The 21892-nt window shown below is 43.0% G+C and overlaps 1 protein-coding gene across 8 annotated transcripts in view; it reads right to left on the bottom strand.

The window, feature by feature from the left end:
* The window catches only part of STXBP5 (syntaxin binding protein 5), a 194812-nt gene that overhangs the window by 58252 nt on the left and 114668 nt on the right, over positions 1-21892 (bottom strand). For all 8 annotated transcript variants that reach the window (XM_025184070.3, XM_075924382.2, XM_025184056.3 and 5 more), the window contains exons 10-14: positions 11586-11740; positions 7531-7603; positions 4690-4837; positions 4539-4606; positions 919-959 (exon numbers count right to left, since the gene is read on the bottom strand). In XM_025184070.3, coding sequence (XP_025039855.3) covers positions 919-959; positions 4539-4606; positions 4690-4837; positions 7531-7603; positions 11586-11740 — 485 coding nt within the window. The remainder of the gene's footprint in view (positions 1-918; positions 960-4538; positions 4607-4689; positions 4838-7530; positions 7604-11585; positions 11741-21892) is intronic.

Here is a 21892-nt window from a genome sequence, read left to right as displayed (position 1 = left end):
ACCCTAAATATGTGCATGCACTTATTTGCATACTTCAGATTGAACCTGTCTAGTCCAGCCTCTCTGGCAACATTGGTCCAGCATGATTTTAGTTGGCTGGATGTCCATTTATCATAGATGTGGCCAAATTTCCAGTGGTCCAGCTCTCCATGTTCAGTGCTACTCTTTACCTTTAATTTACCCCTACATGTTTTCTAAGAGCTCAGTAAGCAGTGCAAGTGTTGATAATGCTATTAGACAATATTGACCTCCATGGTTCAGCAAAGTCTGGTTCTGAGGGTACAGTAATAGAGAGGTTGAACCTGTAGTGTCAACAACAATCTTCTAATTCAAAACAGTATCAGAAATAGTTCTACTCTCTAAGCTTAGAACCACTGAATTATTTGGGTGCATTTATGAATGCACTTAATCTTTTTTTCTGTGGTTTGCTAGCAAGAACGGTGGGAAACAACTATTTCTAGCTGCTATAATTTATTGTAAAATTATATTTTTTAAATATACACTTGTTATTTTTTGTATTAGAAAGAAAAAATAAAATTAGACATTGAGGTGCCTCACTAAAATTTCACTGTTTTCTTGCCCTTCTCCTCTCTCTCCTTTCTTATATCTGTGTGCCAAAAGAGGAGAAGTGCAGGAAAATGAGACAGAGGTTTTAAGAATTTTGAAATGCCCATTTCTTGATATAGCCTGCTCTACCAACTTGTTTTCTTTTGGGGAGTAAGAATCAGTCAAACAGTAAACTATTAAAAAACAGACCCAAGTCAAGTCTATTTTAAATTCAAAGATTAACTTAATGCACAGACTGTGTGAGGCAGATAACACGAGAACATCTTGGAGCAATTATATTACAGAATCATACAATTTTAGAGAACGTTTCAACTGTATGAGTAAGTAACAATAATTATTCAAAATACTTACTTGCAGAGGCATCCCAAAACTTGATCGACCCATCAGCATGCCTATAAAATAATAAAAAAATAAAATAAAAGTGTGCCTGGAAAAAATAAGGGGGTTAGCAATGAGGAACAGAAATGTAGACTAGATTACACTACTGATTTAGCATAAACCACACCTAGCACATTCTGCTTTAGCATTATGATTCTATTGCAGTATACAGACAGAGTTCCATCTAAGCTGCGAGCCTGTGTAGAAAATTTTAGGCCTACCTACCTTGCCTGCAGAGCCGTGCATCAGCACTCACCACCACTCACTTTCCTGCTGGACTGGAGTGAGAGTGGTGGTGGCGGCAGCGGTGGCCTGGTGGGTTCTGGCCAGGTCTCATGGTGGTGAGCAACTGTCCTGTCCCCATTTGCTCTGGACAGAACTGGGGAGTGGGGAGGTTGTCCCTGCTGGGGCAGCCTCACTGAGGCCCTGGTTCCAGCTCTGGTGGCAGCCATCCCACTGCGCCGCAGCTGGAGCTGGGGCATAGTGTGCCTGTCCCAATTAGCTAATTGTCAGTAGCTAATCATTTTGGTGTTGGTAGATCAACTGTCAGGGCTGTTGTCATGGATGTGTGCACTGCTATCTAGAAGTTGCAGTCTTCTGGGTCCTAAGGCTTGGCAATACAAATTCATCAATACCTTCTTGCACATGTTTAGGATTCCCAGTTTGGTAGTTGCCACTGATGGAACCCACATGTCCATTCTTTGCCCCCACATCAGACCTCAGAGTTCATATTGGAAAAGAGTATTTCTCCATGATGGTCTGGAGGCTCACCAAGGAGGGGTTTCTCTAGTATTAAGATGGGAACGCTACTCATTTTATTTTGGGGTATACTGAGTTTCCTCTCAGCCACTGAGTAAGGGGCTGTGTATAGCTGCATTGTTCCCAGAAGCAGTCCAGAAAAGAGCTGTTTTTCAGAGGGGTGCCTGATTTTTCTGAAGCTCTTCTTGTAGTGATGCAGCTATGCCCCACCTCTTACTCAGGCCTGGGAGGAAACTCTTAATAGATCATTCTGAGTCCCAATTCCTCCAGAACACCTGTTTTGCTCCACAGAAAAATATGTAGCATCAGCTCATCATAGTGACATCATACTCCCTCCATCATCTCTTACCTGTTTCCCATCCATTCCCTTGTCTCCCTTCAGTGTGCCTTTGCTTACCTATGGAGAGGAGTAGCAGCCGTGCAGAGGTTGGGCATGAGGAAACAAACCTGATATCTGAGTGAAATTTGAGTGTCCACATAGAATCTGAATCCTTCACACTATTTGTGCAGCACTAAGGGGTGAAGTTGTAATTGCAAACCTGGTCTAGTGTGTCTGGAGGTTAATACGTGGGATCTGGAAGTTAGCAATCCTAGGATTTATACTATGGATTTACATAAACACATTAAGCTATTCTTTGTCTTATTCCCAATACAGCAGTCACCTCAGCAAAGGGTCCAGGCAGATTTTACCATAAGGGACCCCAAGAGATCATCTGGTCCAGCTGGTGAAGGGTCTGGGAGAGGACTATAAACAGGGAAAGTTGGCTACTAAAATTTTTGCAATATTAAGTTTATTTTTATTTGACTTCATATAAAAAAACTGAAGTCATGCACCTTGTTAATTATCCCTTGTTTTAGTGTTCTTTCTTTCATAACATTTTTAAAAATATATGCAAGATATTTGTTTACTTGGGTGCCAGGGTGGCACACATCCGAACAAGTGCACATGGCCTCAATATTAGTGCACAAAACAAAACTCACTCTGCTCATGAAGGGAATCTTAGAGGGAACACTGCTCAAAGGTATGATAGCCAAGATTTTAAGACGTGCTCAGTGATTTCATCAACTGAAGTTCAATAGGTATTGCTTAGGCTCCTCTGAAAATGTCAATGACAGACTAATAGAGACACATGGTGGGTGAAGTAGTACCTTTTATAGAACCAAGCTTAAGAATTTGTCTTTTAACCACCATGAGTTGGTCCAATAAAACATTATCTCACCCACCGCGTCTCTAGCCATGCTGGTCCCAGCACATTACAGAAACATTGCATACAGTCACAGACTAAGATCTTTTAAGTAGAGGCAGCATCCTTCTGAATTTGCATCATTCTGTGCAATGCCTAGATCACTGGGCTCCTAATCCTGATTGCCCATGGGTGCTAAAGAAATATATAATAATTAATGCTCTATGAATTTTTTAAACTCTTCTTTGAACTCTATCATAGTCTTGGCCTTCACAACATACTCTGGCAAGGAGTTCCATAAGTTGCGTGTTGTGCGAAGTAGTATTTCCTTTTATTTGTTTTAAACCTGTTACCTATTAATTTCATTTGGTGACCCCTAGTTCTTGTTTTATGGGAACAAGTAAATAACTCTTCTTTCTTCACACTAGTCATGATTTTATAGACCTCTATTGTATCCCCTCGTAATAGTCTCTTTTCCAAGCAGAAAAGTCCTAGTCTTAATAATCTCTCCTCATGTGGCAGTTCTACACCTCACTGTTTACTCCTTTCTCTCAATCAATTTAGTATGTTGAATAGAATTGGTCTCAGTATGAACCCATGGCTAGTTACCTCTCTCCATTCTGAAAACTGAGTGGTGTTGTTGAGACCTACTTTCATTTAAAAGAAAAACTCTGATAGGTTGGTAATCTTTTGATTACTGAACTCAACAGCTATTTAAACATGAACATATATTTAAAAGCAGTGTTTAAGAAAAAGCCTGTTATGTCAATTAAAATGGTTTAAACATTATCAAAGGATTATATACAGCAAAGAATAATAGATCTAGGAACTAGAGACAATAAGCAAATGCAATTTGATGGTGGCAGTTTATTCAAGTGGATACACCTCTGGTAGTATACTACTAGGAGAATTTTTCTGATGATGCCAGTAGTTATGCACTGGATCAGGTTAGCTAGGGAGGCTGTGGAATCCCTGTTAGAGGTTTTTAGAAAACAATTAGACAAACACTTCTTAGGGTTAGTCTGTGTATTTTTAGTCCCACCTCAGCATGACAGGATGGGACTAGATGTCATGTGCTGTCTTTCACTGTAGAAATCAATTATTCTATTATTGTCACACCGTTGCATACTACAGACAAGAAAATACACAGAGAATCCAGGAAGAAAAGTATAGTTTCTTGCAAAGAGCATAAGTGACTGTTGTTTCTAAATACATCATGTAATATGCAATAATATATCAGTAATTAGCTACAAAGTATCTGTCAGACGAGAATCTCCTACAAAAGGCAAGTTAGGAACGATGACTGCTGCCTTTCTACTTTTGCATGAGGCTATGGCTCTCTTTTCAACATATAATTGACTTTGCTCTGTTTTAACTCCAAACACTGATAGCACTGCAAGGACAGGATATAGGATCAGCAGATTCTTCATCCAGTATACATAATACATATATATTAACCATATTTTTGCACTTTGTTATTCAGAAGTAATTATTTTTAGTGTTTTAAAGATAATCAGTTTTCTGAACATTCCATTAATTATTCACCCCTCCCATATCAATTATTGTGTTTTCTACAGGTTACGTGAACCAGAACTGCAAAAATGCACTCTAGTTATTTTGAACAAGTTAGTATACTATCTTACCACTTACCCTGTAATAATTATCTCTGGGTAGCTCTGAGTGATCAAACCCCAGTTGCCTCCACTGATAGGCCATTCCTAGAAGGTTAACAACAACAGATTCAAATAAATGACACTTTGCACTGGCATTATCACATAAGGATATGCACATTATACCATACCTTTTTACTGTAACCTTGCCGTTTCTGTCGAGCTCCAACTGAATAAAGTGCAGGAATGAGGTCCACAGGACAATCAGCAAAATATTCACAACAGGTAACAGGAGACTCATGTATATTCAAAGGATAGGGATTCTCAAATATAGGATACCTTCATTGGAGGAAAGAGAAAAAAGGTTACTTCTATAACTATTGTTCTTTGATATGTGTTGCTCGTGTCCATTCCATGTTAGGTCTGTGTGCTTGTCACATGCACCAGTGCTGGAAGTTCTTCCTTAGTAGTATGCATAGGGGATTGGGTCTGGACCCCTCTAGAGCGGTGAACATATGCCACAGTATCAAGGAGAACTGCTGGCTCCCCCTTCCCTCAGTTCCTCTTGCCAAAATTCTGACAGGGGAAGGAGGACATGCCATGGAATAGACATGAACAACACATCTCGAAGGACAACAGTTACAGAAGGCTAGTAACCATTTTTTCTTCAAGTGCTTGCTCATGTCCATACCACGTTAGGTGATTCCCAACGAGAATCTTCGGAGGCAGGTAGGAATTTATGGACATGTGATTGCAACACAGCTCTGCCAAAACCAGTGTCATATCTAGCCTGCTGGGTGATGGCATCATAGATCATAAAGGTGCAGCTTTACAGATGTCCTGAACTTGCACCAGGAAAGTTGCTGACAGTGCCTTAGCTCTGGTCGAATGGGAAATCAGTGTTGGTGGAGGTACCAACCTATAACAGCTCATAACAGGTATCGATGCAGATGGTGACACAAAATGAAAGCCTTTGAAAAGACACCAGAAGACCTTTCATCCTGTTAGCTATTGCAACGAAGAGATGGGTCAATCTATGGAATGGCTTAGTACGCTCTAAGTAAAAAGCCAAAGCCCACCTGATGACTAGGGTGCGTGGATGCCTCTCCTCGTTGGATGCAAGAGGCTTTGAGCAGAAAACTAAGAGAAAAATGTCCTGATTAATGTGAAAAGGGGACACTGTTTTGGGGGGGGGCATGCTCCAAACTGGGCATGCTCCAAATGCTGGGGCAGCATAAAAGGCAGGAGAGCAACTCAGTCTGGGGTAACCACCAAAGGAGAAGGATCTCTAGCCAGAGCCCAGATAACGGGGACCAGAGATCCAGGAGACCTCTGAGAGTTACGAGCACCAGCGAAGCCCCAGGGAGAAGCAGCTGCCAGGGAACCAGAACACCCAGGGACCACTTGGGACACTGCCCCACTAGCACTAGTAGGAAGTGGCCTACGGAGGGTGTCGGAGTGGTATCTCCCACCTGGAGGAGCTTGGTATGTTTCAGTCCAAGTCCCCGCTGAGCAAGTGGTAGAATGCTCTGCCACTCACAGGGCCCTGGGTTGGGACCTGGTGGAGTAGGGTGGGCCCGGACCCCCATGGGGGCTGCCAGCCCTACACTGCCCTGAGATAAGGGCTAACATTATTGACTTTAGCCATTAAGCTAAACTAGACCACCTAGACCATGGGTGGCTGTTATTTACAGACTAAAGAAGATTGGAGCCCCTGGAGGGAGCAGAACTGGTGACACTTCCTTTTCTTCCAGATGTCAAACAGGTCCACAATGGGAAACCCCTGTCCTCTAGAAGATCATGTCAACAACCTTCAAGTGGAGTGATGAGAAAAGAAAGACCAGCTGACATGATCAACCAATGTGTTTCAGATGCTAGGAAGATGTAAAGCCTCAATGTGCATGGCATGTCATATACAGAATTCCTACAGTCAAAGGGCTGCTTGACAAAGGGCCAAAGACAGTACTCTTCCTTGCCTCTTGACATAGAACAAAGCCACAAGACAAGCCTCTGCGGAACCAGGTAATCGGGGAAGTGTGGGGGGGGGGGGCCAGTCTGGGAGGCATCTGGGAGTTGGGCCTGGTTGCTGAGTGTGTCGTAGGGTTGCCAGGTATCCAGTATTTTCACCTCCTGACAGGGAAAACCCCCCAGAAAATACCAGACATTTTAGGTGTCCGGTATTTTCTGAATATTTTTGTACTGGACAAGAGGCAAAAATTCCAGACTGTCTGGGTCAATACTGTCTGCAAACTTGGCCATGGAATGACAAACATTAATGTCATACCTCTGGAATAATGCCTGATAGTTTGCCGCTCGTAACTGTTTAGCAGAAAAATTGGTCTGCCAGCCTCCAAGTCTAGCCTCTTGTCATCTTTATTTTTTGGGGGTGCAGGTAGGGGGGTTGAGCCAGGTTTTCCCTACCTCTAGAGACCGCTAGAGGTGGGTGGGAATATAGTACTCTAAGCCTTTAGCAGGTTTGTAATATTGCCTCTCTGCACATTTGGAGATTGGTGGGAGAGAAGACAGGGGCTGCCATTAGGCTTTTACCAACTTTCCCACCCCACCAGAAGCGCTACCCTAATTAAGGCCACTGCGGCCAAAATTTCAAAAAACAGTGTTGGGGGTTCCAAGAGCGCCTCTGTTTCCAATCCCAGGTTTCCTGCACCAGCTTCAGCAGCTCCTGATATGCTCTGGCATCATCTTGTGGCACTGCCTGAGATGGTCCTGTAACTGACTTTTTTAAAAACTTGACAGTCTGAGTCAGGTATCTCAGACTGTCTCACTTGCCCTCCACTCTTCACGACCTCATAGGCTTTGCCCAATTTCTCAAATTAAAAACAATGCCCCCAAAAACAATTTCTGTAAATAAAGTGAGAGTTTCACTAAGGCAATCTCAGATACAGTTCCAATAAATATTATTAAAATTGTTTTCATTTGCAAGTGGAGCATTAACAGGTGATATCAAACAGATACACAATAGCCTTAATTACGAAGACACTCCATATTCCCTCCACTACATCTCAGATTCTTACCCATTCTGTGCCAGGTCTATAAGTACTAAATCCTTTTCTAGAAGAACCACGACAGCATAAGGTTCCTGGAAATCTAAAAACAGACCAAAAAAAGGTTATTTAATAGTAATTTTAGTTCTCCTAACATATAGGCTCAGTCATCCACATTACAGGAAACTGTGTACCACACACTTTTCATTAGCCATAAGGAGCAACACCATGAGAGAATGGACAGATATTCACAAATCTGTGTTTTAAATTGAGGATGTAAAGACTTCACCCACCTATCTTCATTTCCTCTCCTCGATTAAATCAACTTCAAAAGACTCAAAAAGGAGGAAGGCAGGCAAATGGTTTTGCAAAAGCAATATATTCAGAGAATTCTAATTACTAACAGTAACCTTATTTCTCCTCACAGAATTGCTTCTGCAGTTCTACACTGTACTATATCGGAAAGCAGTAAGTGACCTAATTTACAAAAGAAACTGAAGGATTGTCCACCTGAAATGAACAGTAGTATGGTACCAAAAGCTGGAGAATTCAGACCAATTCCAGAATTTTAATTTGGAGTAGGTCAGATATCCTGAGCCATGAATGCCTATAAATTATTATTTCTGTGGAGAGCAAATGAACCACAATGTTGGAGACACAAGAAGTGTACAATACAGGTGGTCTCCAATCTCTCTGATTGGTTCCCAGGGAAGTGTCGCTAGTCGGGGGCATTGTAATTCAAACCCTCAATTACAATAGGTGCTGTCATAAATGCGAGGCCGAGGACATAAATCAGGGGTTTTCGGCTCCTTCCACACTTACAAAAAATGATTTTAAGTGCGGGGGGTCATAACTTGGGTGGTCGGAAGTCAGGGTTTCCTGTACTGGTTTAGACAGACCTTGTTCTTCTTGGATGATCAACCTCTATCCTTTCAGCCTTTGGCAAAAAGTTTACAAAAAATGCTGAGTGAGCAAGGGGCAAGTCCCATCAGCAAGACATTGAAAATACTGGTCAGCTACAAATATATAGCTAGTATAACAAGCACTCTCAAATGAACCCTGCTGTGTCTCAGTATCCACCATTGAAATCTCTGAGGTACACCTATACCCAACAATTCATAGTATTCAACATCTGCCTACCCCAAACCCCTAACCCGCTAATAGAAATAGAGGCAATACAGAAGGCAGGGTGGATAAAAATTGATGCAGAACTTGCTTTCATTTACAAATTTGACACCTGTAATCAGTGTTTGAACAAAGACCTGAACTGGATGGGCCACTACATTCCATACCCTAATGACATCAAAAGCTAAGTACCCAGCACTTACAGTTCACTCTGTTAGCTTCATTTAGCATGGACTCTAATTGACAAGATTTTTTTTCTATTTTTTTCCTTCTCTTTGCCTCCCCATCCTTCTCTTTTTCTGATATTTATTTGTACAGTGGGCCCCTTACACCATTCATCTGAAAAAGTTGGTTGTGCTCATGAAATCTCATGATACCATCTACATTTGTTGTTAGTTTCTAAGGTACTGCAGGACCATTCATTGTTTTTTAAGGTTTTATTTTTCAGATTTTTAATTTAAATCTGATTTTTTTATTTAGATTTTTTATTTTTTGAAAACCAATAAAATACTAACTTTCTCATTTAAAAACAACAGTTACAATTATATCTCATCACAAACATGTTATACATATGCCTATGAATTAATAGTTCTAGTCTATTCAGCCTAACACTTGCTTCTTGAAAGTTCTGGGCTTCCAATTTCTATTTTTCAGCAAACTAAAAAGAAATACCTGCAAAGACAGACAAAAGCTGGGTAGGATTACTTTTATTCTGTGTTTATGTGGTGATGGACTTTCATCAAGCATCACAGAGGAATTAGTTATGACATTGGCTTAAAGACAGAGAGACAATATATATAGGAAAGGATGGAGGCAACACAGAAAGGAACAGTGAAGTTGAAAGGAAAAGGGAAGACATTATTCAGAACTCTCACAGCTTCCTATCTTCCCTTACACCTTTGCAACAGAAAAACTGTCATGGCTTCTGAGCATCAGAGAGCCCCTGTCCAAGAATATTTTATAAAAGAAAAATATGTCAAGTGTAAACAGTGGAAGATGATGATGTAGGACCTAGATGCAAGAATGAAACATCATAAGGAAAATTGCTTATTGGGAGAAAATGATGCAGATGGGATGTGGATATGGCTGAGTGGATCAACTGGTTAGTATCTTTAATTGACATTGCAATGTATTGTTCTTCAAGACGCTCTCTATACATTTTAGGGGTGTAATAGTGTATTTGATTAACTGATAAGAAAAAATGTATAGGTTCATGCTATAGACTACATGCATCCTGTCTACCGCCAGTAAATTTTTTAGCGAGCTGGCCAGTAGCCCAGGTCAGACTTGGCTTGTGCTAGATCCAGGACCTACCCCCACTGTGGCTCTGCATTTAAAGTGTATTACGAGCTAGGCGGGCAAGCATCCTGGCTCAGTGCTGGCCTGCGCCAGGTCTAGGAGCTCAGTGCCCTCCCCCGGCACAGGCTGCTGCCACCCTGTGCTGTTGCCTCTGTATCAGAGGCAGCAGTGCAGAGCAACAGCCAGCCAGTCCACGAGGGGAGCTGGTTTTTAAACTGGCTCCCTTCACGGACTAGAACCCACCTGGCACCCTGTGCTACTGCCTCTGATACAGAGGCAGAAGCGCGGAGTGGCAAGGGTTCCTCGGAGTGGGGCTGGAGTGCACTCGCTGCTGTCTCCACCCCTAAGGACTATAGAATAGTTGAGTAACCGGTAAGAATTCATAAGGTTAATTGGCTATCCAATTAACTGATATTTAACATCCCTAATGCCTAGAAAGCTTCAGTAAGAGAAATTTAGAATTGCCAGTTGCCACTGTCATTTTCTTATTTTACATTACATGCTCCTTTCTTCGAAACACTATGGCCACAGACCACAATGGTGATACCGTATGTCTATTCCCTATTTTCCATTGGCATAGTTCAGCTTTCCCAAAGGAACCCCGTTCTGTAACTGTTTTCTCAAAAAACAGAAGTGCTAGTGAGTTCAATGGGGCGTACTCCAAAATTAAGTGCATTATAAGCACAGTCAGTCTTAGCAGTTTTTTTTGGGGGGAGGGGGTAACTTGATTTAAATCAATTATTTTTGTTTGGTAATTTAAATCATCTTAATTTACATAAATCCACCCTGAAAGAAGGATATGGGTCTGGGGTCTTTTGTAACCAGGATTCAGAATATTTGGATCTGTGGATGAAGGACACGTACGCTAATGTTTTTATAGCTTGGAATAGCTCTGGGTCTTGAGACATGGCAGGTGACTTCCTACTGTAGCAATTTGCACAAACTTTTCTCCCTTATGAAATTTAATTTCTTTTTCTAATTGTAAGCTTCATAACAGGCACAAAAATAATGAAATGGTTTCATTTAAAACATCGGTTTGAATATATATTTTCTGACGCTTCAAAATGTCTTCATTTCTAATAGATAAGAAGTGTAGTCTACAGCCTGAGTACAGAATATAGTACAAGTAACCAATTTTTTATCTCAGATGAAACAAGGTGCTTTCTCTATGGATTTTGGCAAACTATTTAATCATTGATGGAGGTTTCCTTCCTATAAAACATAGGTAATAATTTACTTACCAACTCAGAGAGATGTTAAAATAAGTATTTACACACTCACTATAGATTGAAAGACCTGGTAAGTGCTAGTCATTATTTATAACAGTCTGTGCACATTATGTGCACATTAATACAGAGGTAGTGTATTTTATAAATGCTTGTATGAATGTGCATTTTAATAAAATGTACTGTTTTTAAAAGAAAAAACACATGTAGTAACTAATTCTTTTCCAGAACATTATAATGATGTTGGTGTTTATTATTAAACATATTTAATCTTTAAAAGAATGATTAAACAAATCTTGACAAACAGCTACAACAGATATTGTTCTGGTCCTGTCCCACACAGAGATATAATAATGAGGCAAAAGCAGTAAGGAATATTCTAGCAAAATAAAGCTAACAAGAGAATGGGTAAAAGTAAAATTTTATAGAACCTACCATTAGGGTATGGAGTTTCACAGAGGGTTAGAAAATCAACAATAGAATAATCCATTTCTAGCACAGCAGTGCTTTTCCCATGCATGACTGTTAAACAGGGTCTTCTTCCTACAGTATCATATGACAAGCCGCCAGACAGAATGATGAAAGGTTCCCTGGAAATAAATAAAAAAAAGGCATTAATGACTATGAAAGGGATACTAAAAAGGAAAGAATCAGTGTTTTCCCACTTCCTCATAATATGAGTTCAAGAGGACACAACTACTGATAGATACATTAGAGTATCTTGACATGTGTCTTACTTCAAAGAGACTTTAACATTAAATTACAGAGGGAGACTTCAGCACTTGTATTTATGCTTAAATTCGACACATTGCAAATGGGCCTTAATAAAGATGTTAATTACCTTACACATTACAAAGACAGCCTCCCCACCTTTTGATATTCGTAGTAACTCTTGATTAGCCACTTATTGACTTACAATAAGCTATTTCCTCCTTCCTTGTCTCTTCCTTGCCCCTCGCCTTCACCTTCTGTTCTAGTAGCTGATGTGTTAGTTTATAATCAGTTTCCTTTCTTCATTGTATTCCTGTTATATATAGTCATGCCAATTCACTTTCCGATTATGATCTGAAAGTGGGTCTGCCCTACAAAAGCTCATCACCTAATAAACTATCTTGTTAGCCTTTAAAGTGCTACATAAAAGAAAAAAAAATATTTCCCTTTCGTTTTAAACAGAACAAGTAATCATCAAGTGATCCATTCCCCCTTCGCCCATTCCCAGCTTCTGGGAAACACTAGGGATACCATTCATGCTCATCCTGGCTAATAGCCACTGATAGGCTATCCTCCACAATAGTATCTTGTTCTTCTTTGAACCTTGTTAAAAACTAAAAATAGAAACAAACACAAACCATTCAACACAGCAAATTTGCCCCCCTTTCCATTTTTTTTAAAGTCACCTTTAGGAAAAGTGTTACAAGGCTGAGGCACTCAAACTTATCCCAATTGTAAGCTTAATTCTGGGAAAGTGAAAAAAATTATAGTATATTCCAATTACGTATAACAATAATTATTGCTAGGAACCAATGGAATACAAAGATTAAAATAATCTAAACAAAAAGATCTACTAATATAATTCAAGGATGGTAAAATAATGTCTGGTAAACAAGTATGGGACCAAAAATCAATTAACTAAAAAAGGAGGTTATTCACATTGCTGTAACTGATGTTCTTCGAGATAAGAATTCCTGGGGGTGCTCCACAGTAGGTGTAGGTACAACCCAGCACCTCAGAGCGGATTTTTGATAGCAGTGCATTGGGAACCGTGCATGTGCGGCACAACGTGCAACACCCCCCCTCCCACCCAGCACCATCACGCATCCATGGCCACCCTCCCTTCAATTCCTTCTCTATCTGGAACCCGGCTTAGGAGAAAAGCATTCACTCCCCCCCAAAGTAGAGGGGAGGAAAGGAAGGTAGTGGAGCTCATCGCGAAGAACATCAGTTACAGCAAGGTGATTTCTTCTTCTTCTACCCCAAGAGAGAAAGAGAGACTTCCCTGGGGGTGCTCCACAATAGATGACTGTAAAGCAATTTGTGTTATGGAGGTAGGGACTTCGGATCAGGCAGGTAAACTGTCTGCAGTACGGCCTTTGCTACTCGTGTAGTGGAGAGGCCCAGAGAAAAGTGCACAGTGCTTAGCAAAGGTATGTTCTGATGCCCATGAAGCAGCAGTGCATATGTCATCAATAGGAACCTTCCTCAGGTAAGTGACTGAGGTGGCAACTGCTCTAGTAGAGCATGCCCGTATCAAAGTAGGTAGCAGTAGATGATTGAGTGGGTAGTACATGGTGATGCAGTCAGAAATCCAATGAGATAATCTTTGGGATGATATGTGGCTTCTCTTGTTGCGTTCTGCCATGGAAACGAAGAGTCATGGAAACAATCTGAAGGATTTTGTTCTGTGGATGTAAAAGAAGACCGCCCTTTGGACATCAGGGGTATGCATCTGTGCCTTGAAAGTGTTTGGTGTGAGGCTTTGGGAAGAATACAGGTAAGTGTATCATTTGGTATAGGTGAAAAAGGAAGCGCACCTTTGGTAAAAACTTCGGGTGCAGCCATAAAGAGACTTTGTCCTTAAAAAAGATGGTGAACAGTGGGTCCGCCATTAGGGCGGTCATCTCGTCTACTCTATGTGTTGACATTACTGCAACTAGGAATGCCGTTTTTAGAGTTAGGTGGAGTAGGAAGCATGTGGCCATGGGTTCAAATGGAGATTTTGTGAGCATCATCAGTACCCGGTGTAGATCCCATGGTTCTCGAGGAGCATTAATGTTAGGATATAGGGCCTATAGGCCTGTTAGGAAGTACTTAGTTATAGGATGTGCAAACACCGTGGTATTATCAACTGGCACGTGGAAGGTTGTTATTGCTGCAAGATGGACTCTGATTGAGCTCAGGGAAAGTTGTGATTGCTTGATGTGTAGTAGGTAATTGAGGAGTGTAGGAAGAGGGGTATCCTATGGTGATAGAATCATAGAATACTAGAACTGGAAGGGACCTCGAGAGATCGAGTCCAGTCCCCTGCCCTCATGGCAGGGCCAAATACTGTCTAGACCATCCCTGGTTATCTAACCTACTCTTAAAATATCTCTAGACATGGAGAATCCACAACATCCCTGGGCAATTTATTCCAGTGTTTGACTACCTGACAGTTAGGAACTTTTTCCTAATGTTTAACCTAAACCTCCCTTGCTGCAGTTTAAGCCCATTCTTCTATACTCAGAGGTCAAGATGAACAAGTTTTCTCCCTCCTCCTTATGATACCCTTTTAGATACCTGAAAACTGCTATCATGTCCCCCCTCAGTCTTCTCTTCCCTAAACTAAACAAACCCAATTCTTTCACCCTTCATTCATAGGTCATGTTCTCTAGACCTTTAATTATTCTTGTTGATATATTGCAGTAGGCCGCCCAATGTGCAAACCAAGACCACTTGTTAATATATGTCTCTCTTGTTGTAGGGGCCCTGCTGCGTAAGTTGGAGTCTATAGGCCATAGGTTGTAAGTGCTCTCATGTGCACTCCCCAACCAATGAAAGAGGTGCCTGTGGTGATAACCACTGTGGGTTCTGGGCCTTGAAAGGGTATGCCCCTGCATAGGCTGTATGGTTTTGTCCACCACAGTAGTGATCTCTTTACTATGTCCGGGACTGAAAGCGTTTTGGTCTTCGGGTGCAAGTTGGGTTTGTAGGCGAATCTGAGCCATTCCTAAATACACCTCCTGAATAGGTGGGTGTTGGGGACAACAGGGTTGCAAGACGCCATATGACCCAAGAGTGACAGACTGTCGTGGGCTGTTACAAGTGGTATTACATGGTGCAAATGAATTAACTGGCTGATCCCGAGGAACCTGTCGGGAGGTAAGGAAGCCATGGTTGCAGTGGAGTTGAAATGGGCCCCGATGAATTGTATGGACTGAGTGGGTATGCGCACTTATTTGCTCTTGTTTATCAGAAGTCCTAGTGATTGGAAACACAGTTATACCAGATTGGGTACAGCCTGTAAGAATTGGGCAGCAGCTGCCAGTTTTTTTCCTGGGTAAGGAAGTAATGGGAGTAAACGCCCATCCTCTGGAACTCTGGTGGAACTAATTGCAGTAGGTGATCTATCTCTTGTTGCAGTATGATTTTGTGAGAGGGGACCCTAAAGAGGACAGGGTGGACGGGTGAGGTGGGTGAAGGAAGTTGTATCACCCACTTGTCGGATGTGATGGTGTGCCATTTGTCAAGAAATGGGAGCAGGTGGAAAATGAAACATTTGCTAGTATTTGAGAGCTCTGGAGGAGGTAGGATGGTTTTCAGTCTCTCGAAGGATGGCTCAAATTTGCTTATCTGGTTGGGGTGGGTTGTTGGAGGTATAGGGGCCATTGACGCTATTGTCTGGTATGGCGATGTTGCTGGTATGGTGGGCGATCTTACCTTTGATAGTGATATGTGGGTATCTTGGCCTTTGATATGGTTGATATCTGTACTGCCTTCTTATTACAGTTGTCTGAATGCCAAGAGAGCATAAGGTTGCCCTGGAGTCTTTCACTGAGTGGAGGACCTCACTGGTTTTCAATGAGAATAGCTTTGCTCCTTCAAACAGCAGGTCTTCCACTGACCGTTGGATTTCTTGAGGGAAGGCAGATGAATTAAACCATGATGCCCGTCTCATGACAACTGCAATGGCTGTTGTTCTCGTAGCCATGTCAGCTGTGTCTAAGGAAGCCTGAAGAGCTGTGCATGATATTGCCTGACCCTCTGTGACAATTGCTCTGAATTGCCTTTTTATTGTCTGGTATATCATCAATAAAGGCATTAAGCTTTGCATAATTATAGAAATCGTATTTATGGAGAAGTGTGGTGTAGATGGCTACTCATTTGTAGCGTGGCTGATGCGTACGCTTTCTTACCAATTGTATCAAGTCTCTTATTGTCCTTGTCGGATGGTGTGGAGTGGTTTTGTTGCTTATTTCTCTGTTGAGCCACATCCACTACTAGTGAGTTTTGTGGTGGATGAGTGAACAAAAATTGAGGCCCTCAGGTAGGATATAATACTTGTGGTCTGGTGTGGGTTTTTTTTTTTTTAAACACAGGTGGGCAGGATTGAGGCAGGGGTTTGCCACAGAGTTTTGGCAGGTTCTAGTACGGCCGAGTTAACTAGCAAGCTATTTTTTGAAGAAGGTGTCACCCGAAGGATATTTGTGAGGTCATGTTACATGTCCTGCACTTCCTCCATGAGAATGTTCAAACTGGTTGCAACTACAATAATTCCTCATTTAACGCTATAGATATGTTTCAGAAAATGATTGTGTTGAATGAAAACGTGTTATGTGGGGTCAATTTTCCCATTGAAAATAATGGAAAAGGTGGGGGTTGCGTTTCAAGTGGTGTTGTCTGTTGGGACCAGCACATAAGGTTGGGGGAGAAAGGGGACTGGGTTACAGCAGGGAGGGAGAGGGGGTCACAGGGGAATGGGTTAACAGCAGTGAGAAAGGGGACTGGGTTACTGTGTACAGAGAGAGGGGGTCACCAGGGAACAGTGTGGTGAGCAGTGAATCCTCCGCCGCTTTGCGGGGAGGTGGGAGAAGCCCCGCACAGCTGCTGGCGACGGGTCAGCTGGGGAAACCCAGCCTGTAAGCAGGGGCGGAGGAGAGGGGGCAAGGCATCCAGCGAGTGGGAGTCAGCGGGGAACAGCGCGGTGAGCGGTGAACCTTCCGCCGCTTTGCAGGGAGGCGGGAGAAGCCCCGCACAGCCACCGGCAATGGGCTGGCTGCGGAAATGGTGTTATTCCGGGGATGGTCATGTAATTCAAAAAACATTCCCTAAAAACAATTGTGCTATTGTGAAAACATGTTAAGCAGGTACGTGTTAAATGAGGAATTACTGTATCTTAAATAGGTCCTGTAAATAAGAGAAACCTTCAACGGTTGCTGAGAGTGATGGCATGATGGCCTCGTCCATCCCAGACAGCGAGTTTGCGTCAAGTAATGCCTCTGGACCTGAGTTCAGGGAATGGTGTTCGTCAATTTCATTTTAGCCCCTCCCCACTTGAGGGAATTGGGTTAGGGGAGAAAGTGCTTTTGCAGTGTGCTTTGTCTTATATGGTTTCTTCTTGTGGTGTTTGAGGCCACGGGCTCCAAAACTGCCATTGGGATGGGTAGGGCATTGGTGGTGGCATCCATGGATAAGGTGTCCAAGGGGTCATGGCTGCTCTGGTGAAGTCGGGTGCATCAGAATGAAAGGACCGTTCCAATGCCTCTGTGCATGGGGATAGCTGTGGTGAGAAAAACCTCTGGGTCCTCATTCCCGTCAGCTGATAAAGTGGTAGGCAATGATGTATAGTTGAATAGTGGTGAATAAGATGGCTTGTCATTACTTAAAAATGGGGAATTAAAGGTTGAGGAGACTGCCAAGGTCTTTGTGGTCTCAATAGGTGATGGTAGGAGCGCGAGGCACCAGAAGTGCCATTGCTGTAAGAGAGGATAGCACCTGTGGTACTACAGAAGCAGAGCACGCAGCATGAGGAGTTATGGGCAGTGAAGGAGGGGCGGTGTCATGTTACTGCCCTGTCAGCTGCTGCAGTGCTGTGGTAACCGCTTGTGGATCCGCTGTGTTCAGTGCAGCATTGGTCAGCACTGTGCTCAGTGCCGAGCTTCATGAGGCAGACATGATGTGGCCTGAAGCTTCTGATTGGGTGCCCAGTGTGGCACTTCTAGAGTGAGCTCATGCCACACCTGAGGTGCCTGGCTTATCATAGGTACTGAGGCATGACTTATCAGGATTAGCCGACTGCCTCTCCATTGAGTGCCGTTTTGGCAAATGCAGGTTTTAAGGAAGTGAGGTGGCCCATTTCTTTGGGGATTTAAGCAGGTTAGCCCTTTTGTCCTTGGCAGTCTGCCTGGAGCCTGTATCTGAGGAAGGGTGTTTGCCCTTTTCTGAGAGAATCATTTTTAAATGGAGGTCTCTGTCTCTCCATGTGCACGCCTTCAGTTTGGTGTAATGTGGAGAGTCTGGTTGAGAGTGGGAGTGTCCGAGGCACTTAACACATTTATCATGAACCTCTGAGGCTGGCATAGTGCGGTTGGAGTCTGTGCAGTGTTTGAAGCCGGATGAGCCCATTTCTCGTGGTGATATTAACGAATGGCTGGAGAAGCCAGCTGAGGCGAGTGGTATGTCGTTCCCCCCTCCCCACCCCCAATAACCACTAGGGAGAAAAATCTTGGAGTAAACTAATCTATCTGTCTTAGAACTAATGAGGATCAAGGAGCACTGCAGAAGTCCATCTGAAGCTGGGGATGGTATAAAGGAACTGAAGGGAGGGTAGCCATGCCTGTGCGATGGTGTTGGGAGGGCCTGTGTGCATACATAGCCCCACTGCACTATCAAAAATGCACTCTGAGGCACTGTGATGCACCTACACCTACTGAGGAGCAACGCCAGGGACATCGCTCAAAGAAGAATGGAGTATTTAAAGTTAGGTTTAATTGGTGGACAAAATAATGAGCAAGTGAGGTGTTACACTTGTTAGGGTCGTTAAAAAGCACTTTGGGGGAGAAAAAGCTAATTAACTGCAAGCTTCACCAAGAAGGCTGAATAATACACCTTTTCCTGGGATGCACTGTACCATTAGCCTTTGTTGTCCTAATCCTGGGAGACGTCCAGATAAAAACAAAAGTTAGAGAAAGGATCACAGAGAACACTACACCTTTACAAGCTCTGACTGGATCCCAAACTCCATTCAGGATGTAAGACTTTGGATTCTGCACCATCCTGTTCTCTTCCCTACTGTGTAATTTTTCCTTTCCTACCTTATTTCTTCTCTTTCCTACATACATGTAGGAAGTAAGACTGTGAGGGGTGCTGCAGCACCCCCAGGTTTTCCATCCTGCTTTCCCGTGCCCTATAGACTGGCCCCTCTAGCCCTGCTTGCTGGTGTCTGGGCGGCTTTTCCAGGGTCCCACTGGCCTCGTGTCCCAGCCTCTAGGCAGCCCCGCTGGGGACCTTGTTGGCCCTACTGGCGCTTCAGTACCCCTTGGAGTCCTGCTTTTTGCTGTCCCTGGAGGCGCTGCCGCCCACCATCTGCGAGGGTCCAGGCCACCAGCTCTGGAGGCTGCGCTGCCACTCTGGGTCCTGCCGCCAGCCTCCAGCTGTGGCTAGATTGCCAACTCTTTTGGACCAGAAGCCATTAGTGGTAGAGTTGGCAACTGTAGGTGTGACCCAAACTTTGGCAGTGAGGAGTAAAAAAAAAGGTTTGGGAAGAGTGCAGCTTAGTACCCTCACCATAAAAACAGTTCCAGTGCCACTGCTTTCCTTTCTCTTTCCTTTTGCCGTCTTTGAAGCAATTCAAGAAAATGCCATAAACAGCCAGATGTGGGTGCCCATTTGACAGAACTCAGAGTGACTGATCAGATTGTGCCATGGGCCTGTATTTCTCCAGCAGTGAGTCTGCAAGTCAAACTTGTGAGAAAAGGTTTATTTCTTCCTTCCTTTACAGCAAAAGGGAGTAATATTATGAAAATAAAAGACTTGCTTCATACTTTACGGTTCAAATGCTTTTCCTTCTTTTCCTGAATATTTAATAGATACTTAAAACAATATCTAGTGATGTATTTGCCATAGGACTAAGCAGGCTGAAATCGCTGTATTACAATACACCGAGCCTTTCATAACTGTTTATTGTTCAGTGACAAAGTCACAACACCTTTAAATCTCTGGATCTAGTTAGCCCCTCAAAACAAACAACAATCAAATCTCAAACCATATGATATACTGCTGAATACCACAGTTAAATTTTTTCCCCCTCACTTCCACATGTTGAACTGTGGAAGAAAGTGCTTTAAGTTTTCCTTCTTCCCAAGTATCATATATGGGGCTCTAAGAGACTAGGTACTATGCCTTAAATGCTAATGATTAGGGCACTAGCAATTTCATGGCCAGTCAGGAGTAGCAGTGAAGAGTCCCTAACTGGGGTGCTCCCAGCAGCACAGGGGAAATCAGACTCATTTCTACCTTGTGGAACTTCCTGTGGATGCAGGAAAATCTGCAGTTGTCTAGCTCTGAAGCCTGAATGGCAATCCCATGATCTCCCTACAAGTTTGAGACTCCCCACCCACAACCTCCTTTTGTGTTGGGACTGGGGATGTTAAATTTAGTTTAATCAACTAAACAACTAGCCAATGGATTTTCCATCAACTAGTCAATTAGTTGATTAGCGGGGAGCTGCAGTGGGGTTAGCTCCTGGCCCAGGAACTAACCTCGCTGCAGCTCTGCCTTTTAAATAGATAGATCAAGCTTAATCCGTCTAAAAGGCTGGTGCAGGGGGGGGGCGGGGGGGGGCGGGGAGGAGAAGAAACCCTGCACAAGCCAGGAATCAGCTGTCCCAGCTCACACTGCATCCCTCCTGCTGGCTTTAGCCTTTTAAAAAGCAGAGGTACATCCAGGATTAGGCACAAGCCAGGAAATCAGCGGATTCCTGGCTCACGCCCAGTCCCCACTAACCCCCTGCTTCCCCTTCCCCCCGCAGAGATAGTGCTGAGGTGAACCAGCTTTTAAACCAGCTCCCTCCTGCACCGGCTCCTGCTCCCACCCTTGATAGAGACAGCAAGTGTGGGGGGGGGGGGAAGGGAGGGAGGGGAGAGGAGAAGCGAATAGTCAATTAGTTGCTTATATCCCTAGTTGGGATCCCACAATTACTATAGTGTGACATTTAAGTACGTGAAATTTACCAATGTTAAGATCCCATGGCTGTGAAATTGGCTATAATAGGGCATGAATTTGGTAGGACTCCGTTATTGCTGGCTTATACACACATAATATGTCTAGTAAAGCAATGTAACTTAAGAAGGAGCATATATACTTGTTTTTCCTTTCATTCTGTAGAAAATAAATGAAATAGCAATGCTCTCATACAATTATGGAACATCGAGTACTTAATGCAGGTGACAGAAGGTCAAAAGGACTTCACTGAGAAATAAATGAAAATTGCTGAATTGACTACATAGTGACTGGATGTGCAAACTCTATTACTTGAGGTAAAATTATACACACCACATCGAGATTCTATAAGAATAATTCAGGTTTACTGATGAACAGGCCAGTGCTGGAAGCAAAAAGTTTGTTGCAAATAGAAAATAAAAATAACACAAATATTTTAGAGTGATTTTGAGAATTAAACCACAGATATTTACAATTTTCAAATACAATGTGCATAATTTCCTTTAAATACGTAGACTCTTTCTAAACTTCATGGAAAGCTTTCCACCTGTATGTAAACACAGAATATTGTCCAACCATTCAGAATTCATGACACTGACACATTAAGTACATAAGGCCGACTATAACCAGGAGGCAACCAGACAACTCTCGAACACCACATTTTACAAACCTCTCCCCTCTGACCCCACCTTGGACTACCAAAAGAAACTACACTGTCTCCTTAAAAGCCTCCCCACAGCTACTCGGGAACAAATCCTCACAGAATCACCTTCTGACCCCCGACCAGGATTGTTCTATTTACTTCCCAAGATCCATAAACCTGGGCACCCCGGACGTCCCATCATCTCTGGTATTGGCACGCTCACTACTGGTCTATCCAGCTATGTAGACACTCTTCTCAAACCCTTCGTAACCAATACCCCCAGCTATCTCCGAGACACTACTGACTTCCTAAGGAAACTACAAAACATCGATAACCTCCCCAATAATACCATCCTTGCCACCATGGATGTAGAAGCTCTATATACCAACATCCCACATGAAGA

This window comes from Pelodiscus sinensis, chromosome 3 (genome assembly GCF_052426305.1).
Source record: "Pelodiscus sinensis isolate ZL-2025 chromosome 3, ASM5242630v1, whole genome shotgun sequence".
NCBI lineage: Eukaryota > Metazoa > Chordata > Testudines > Trionychidae > Pelodiscus > Pelodiscus sinensis.
This window is presented reverse-complemented; position numbering and strand designations above follow the sequence as displayed.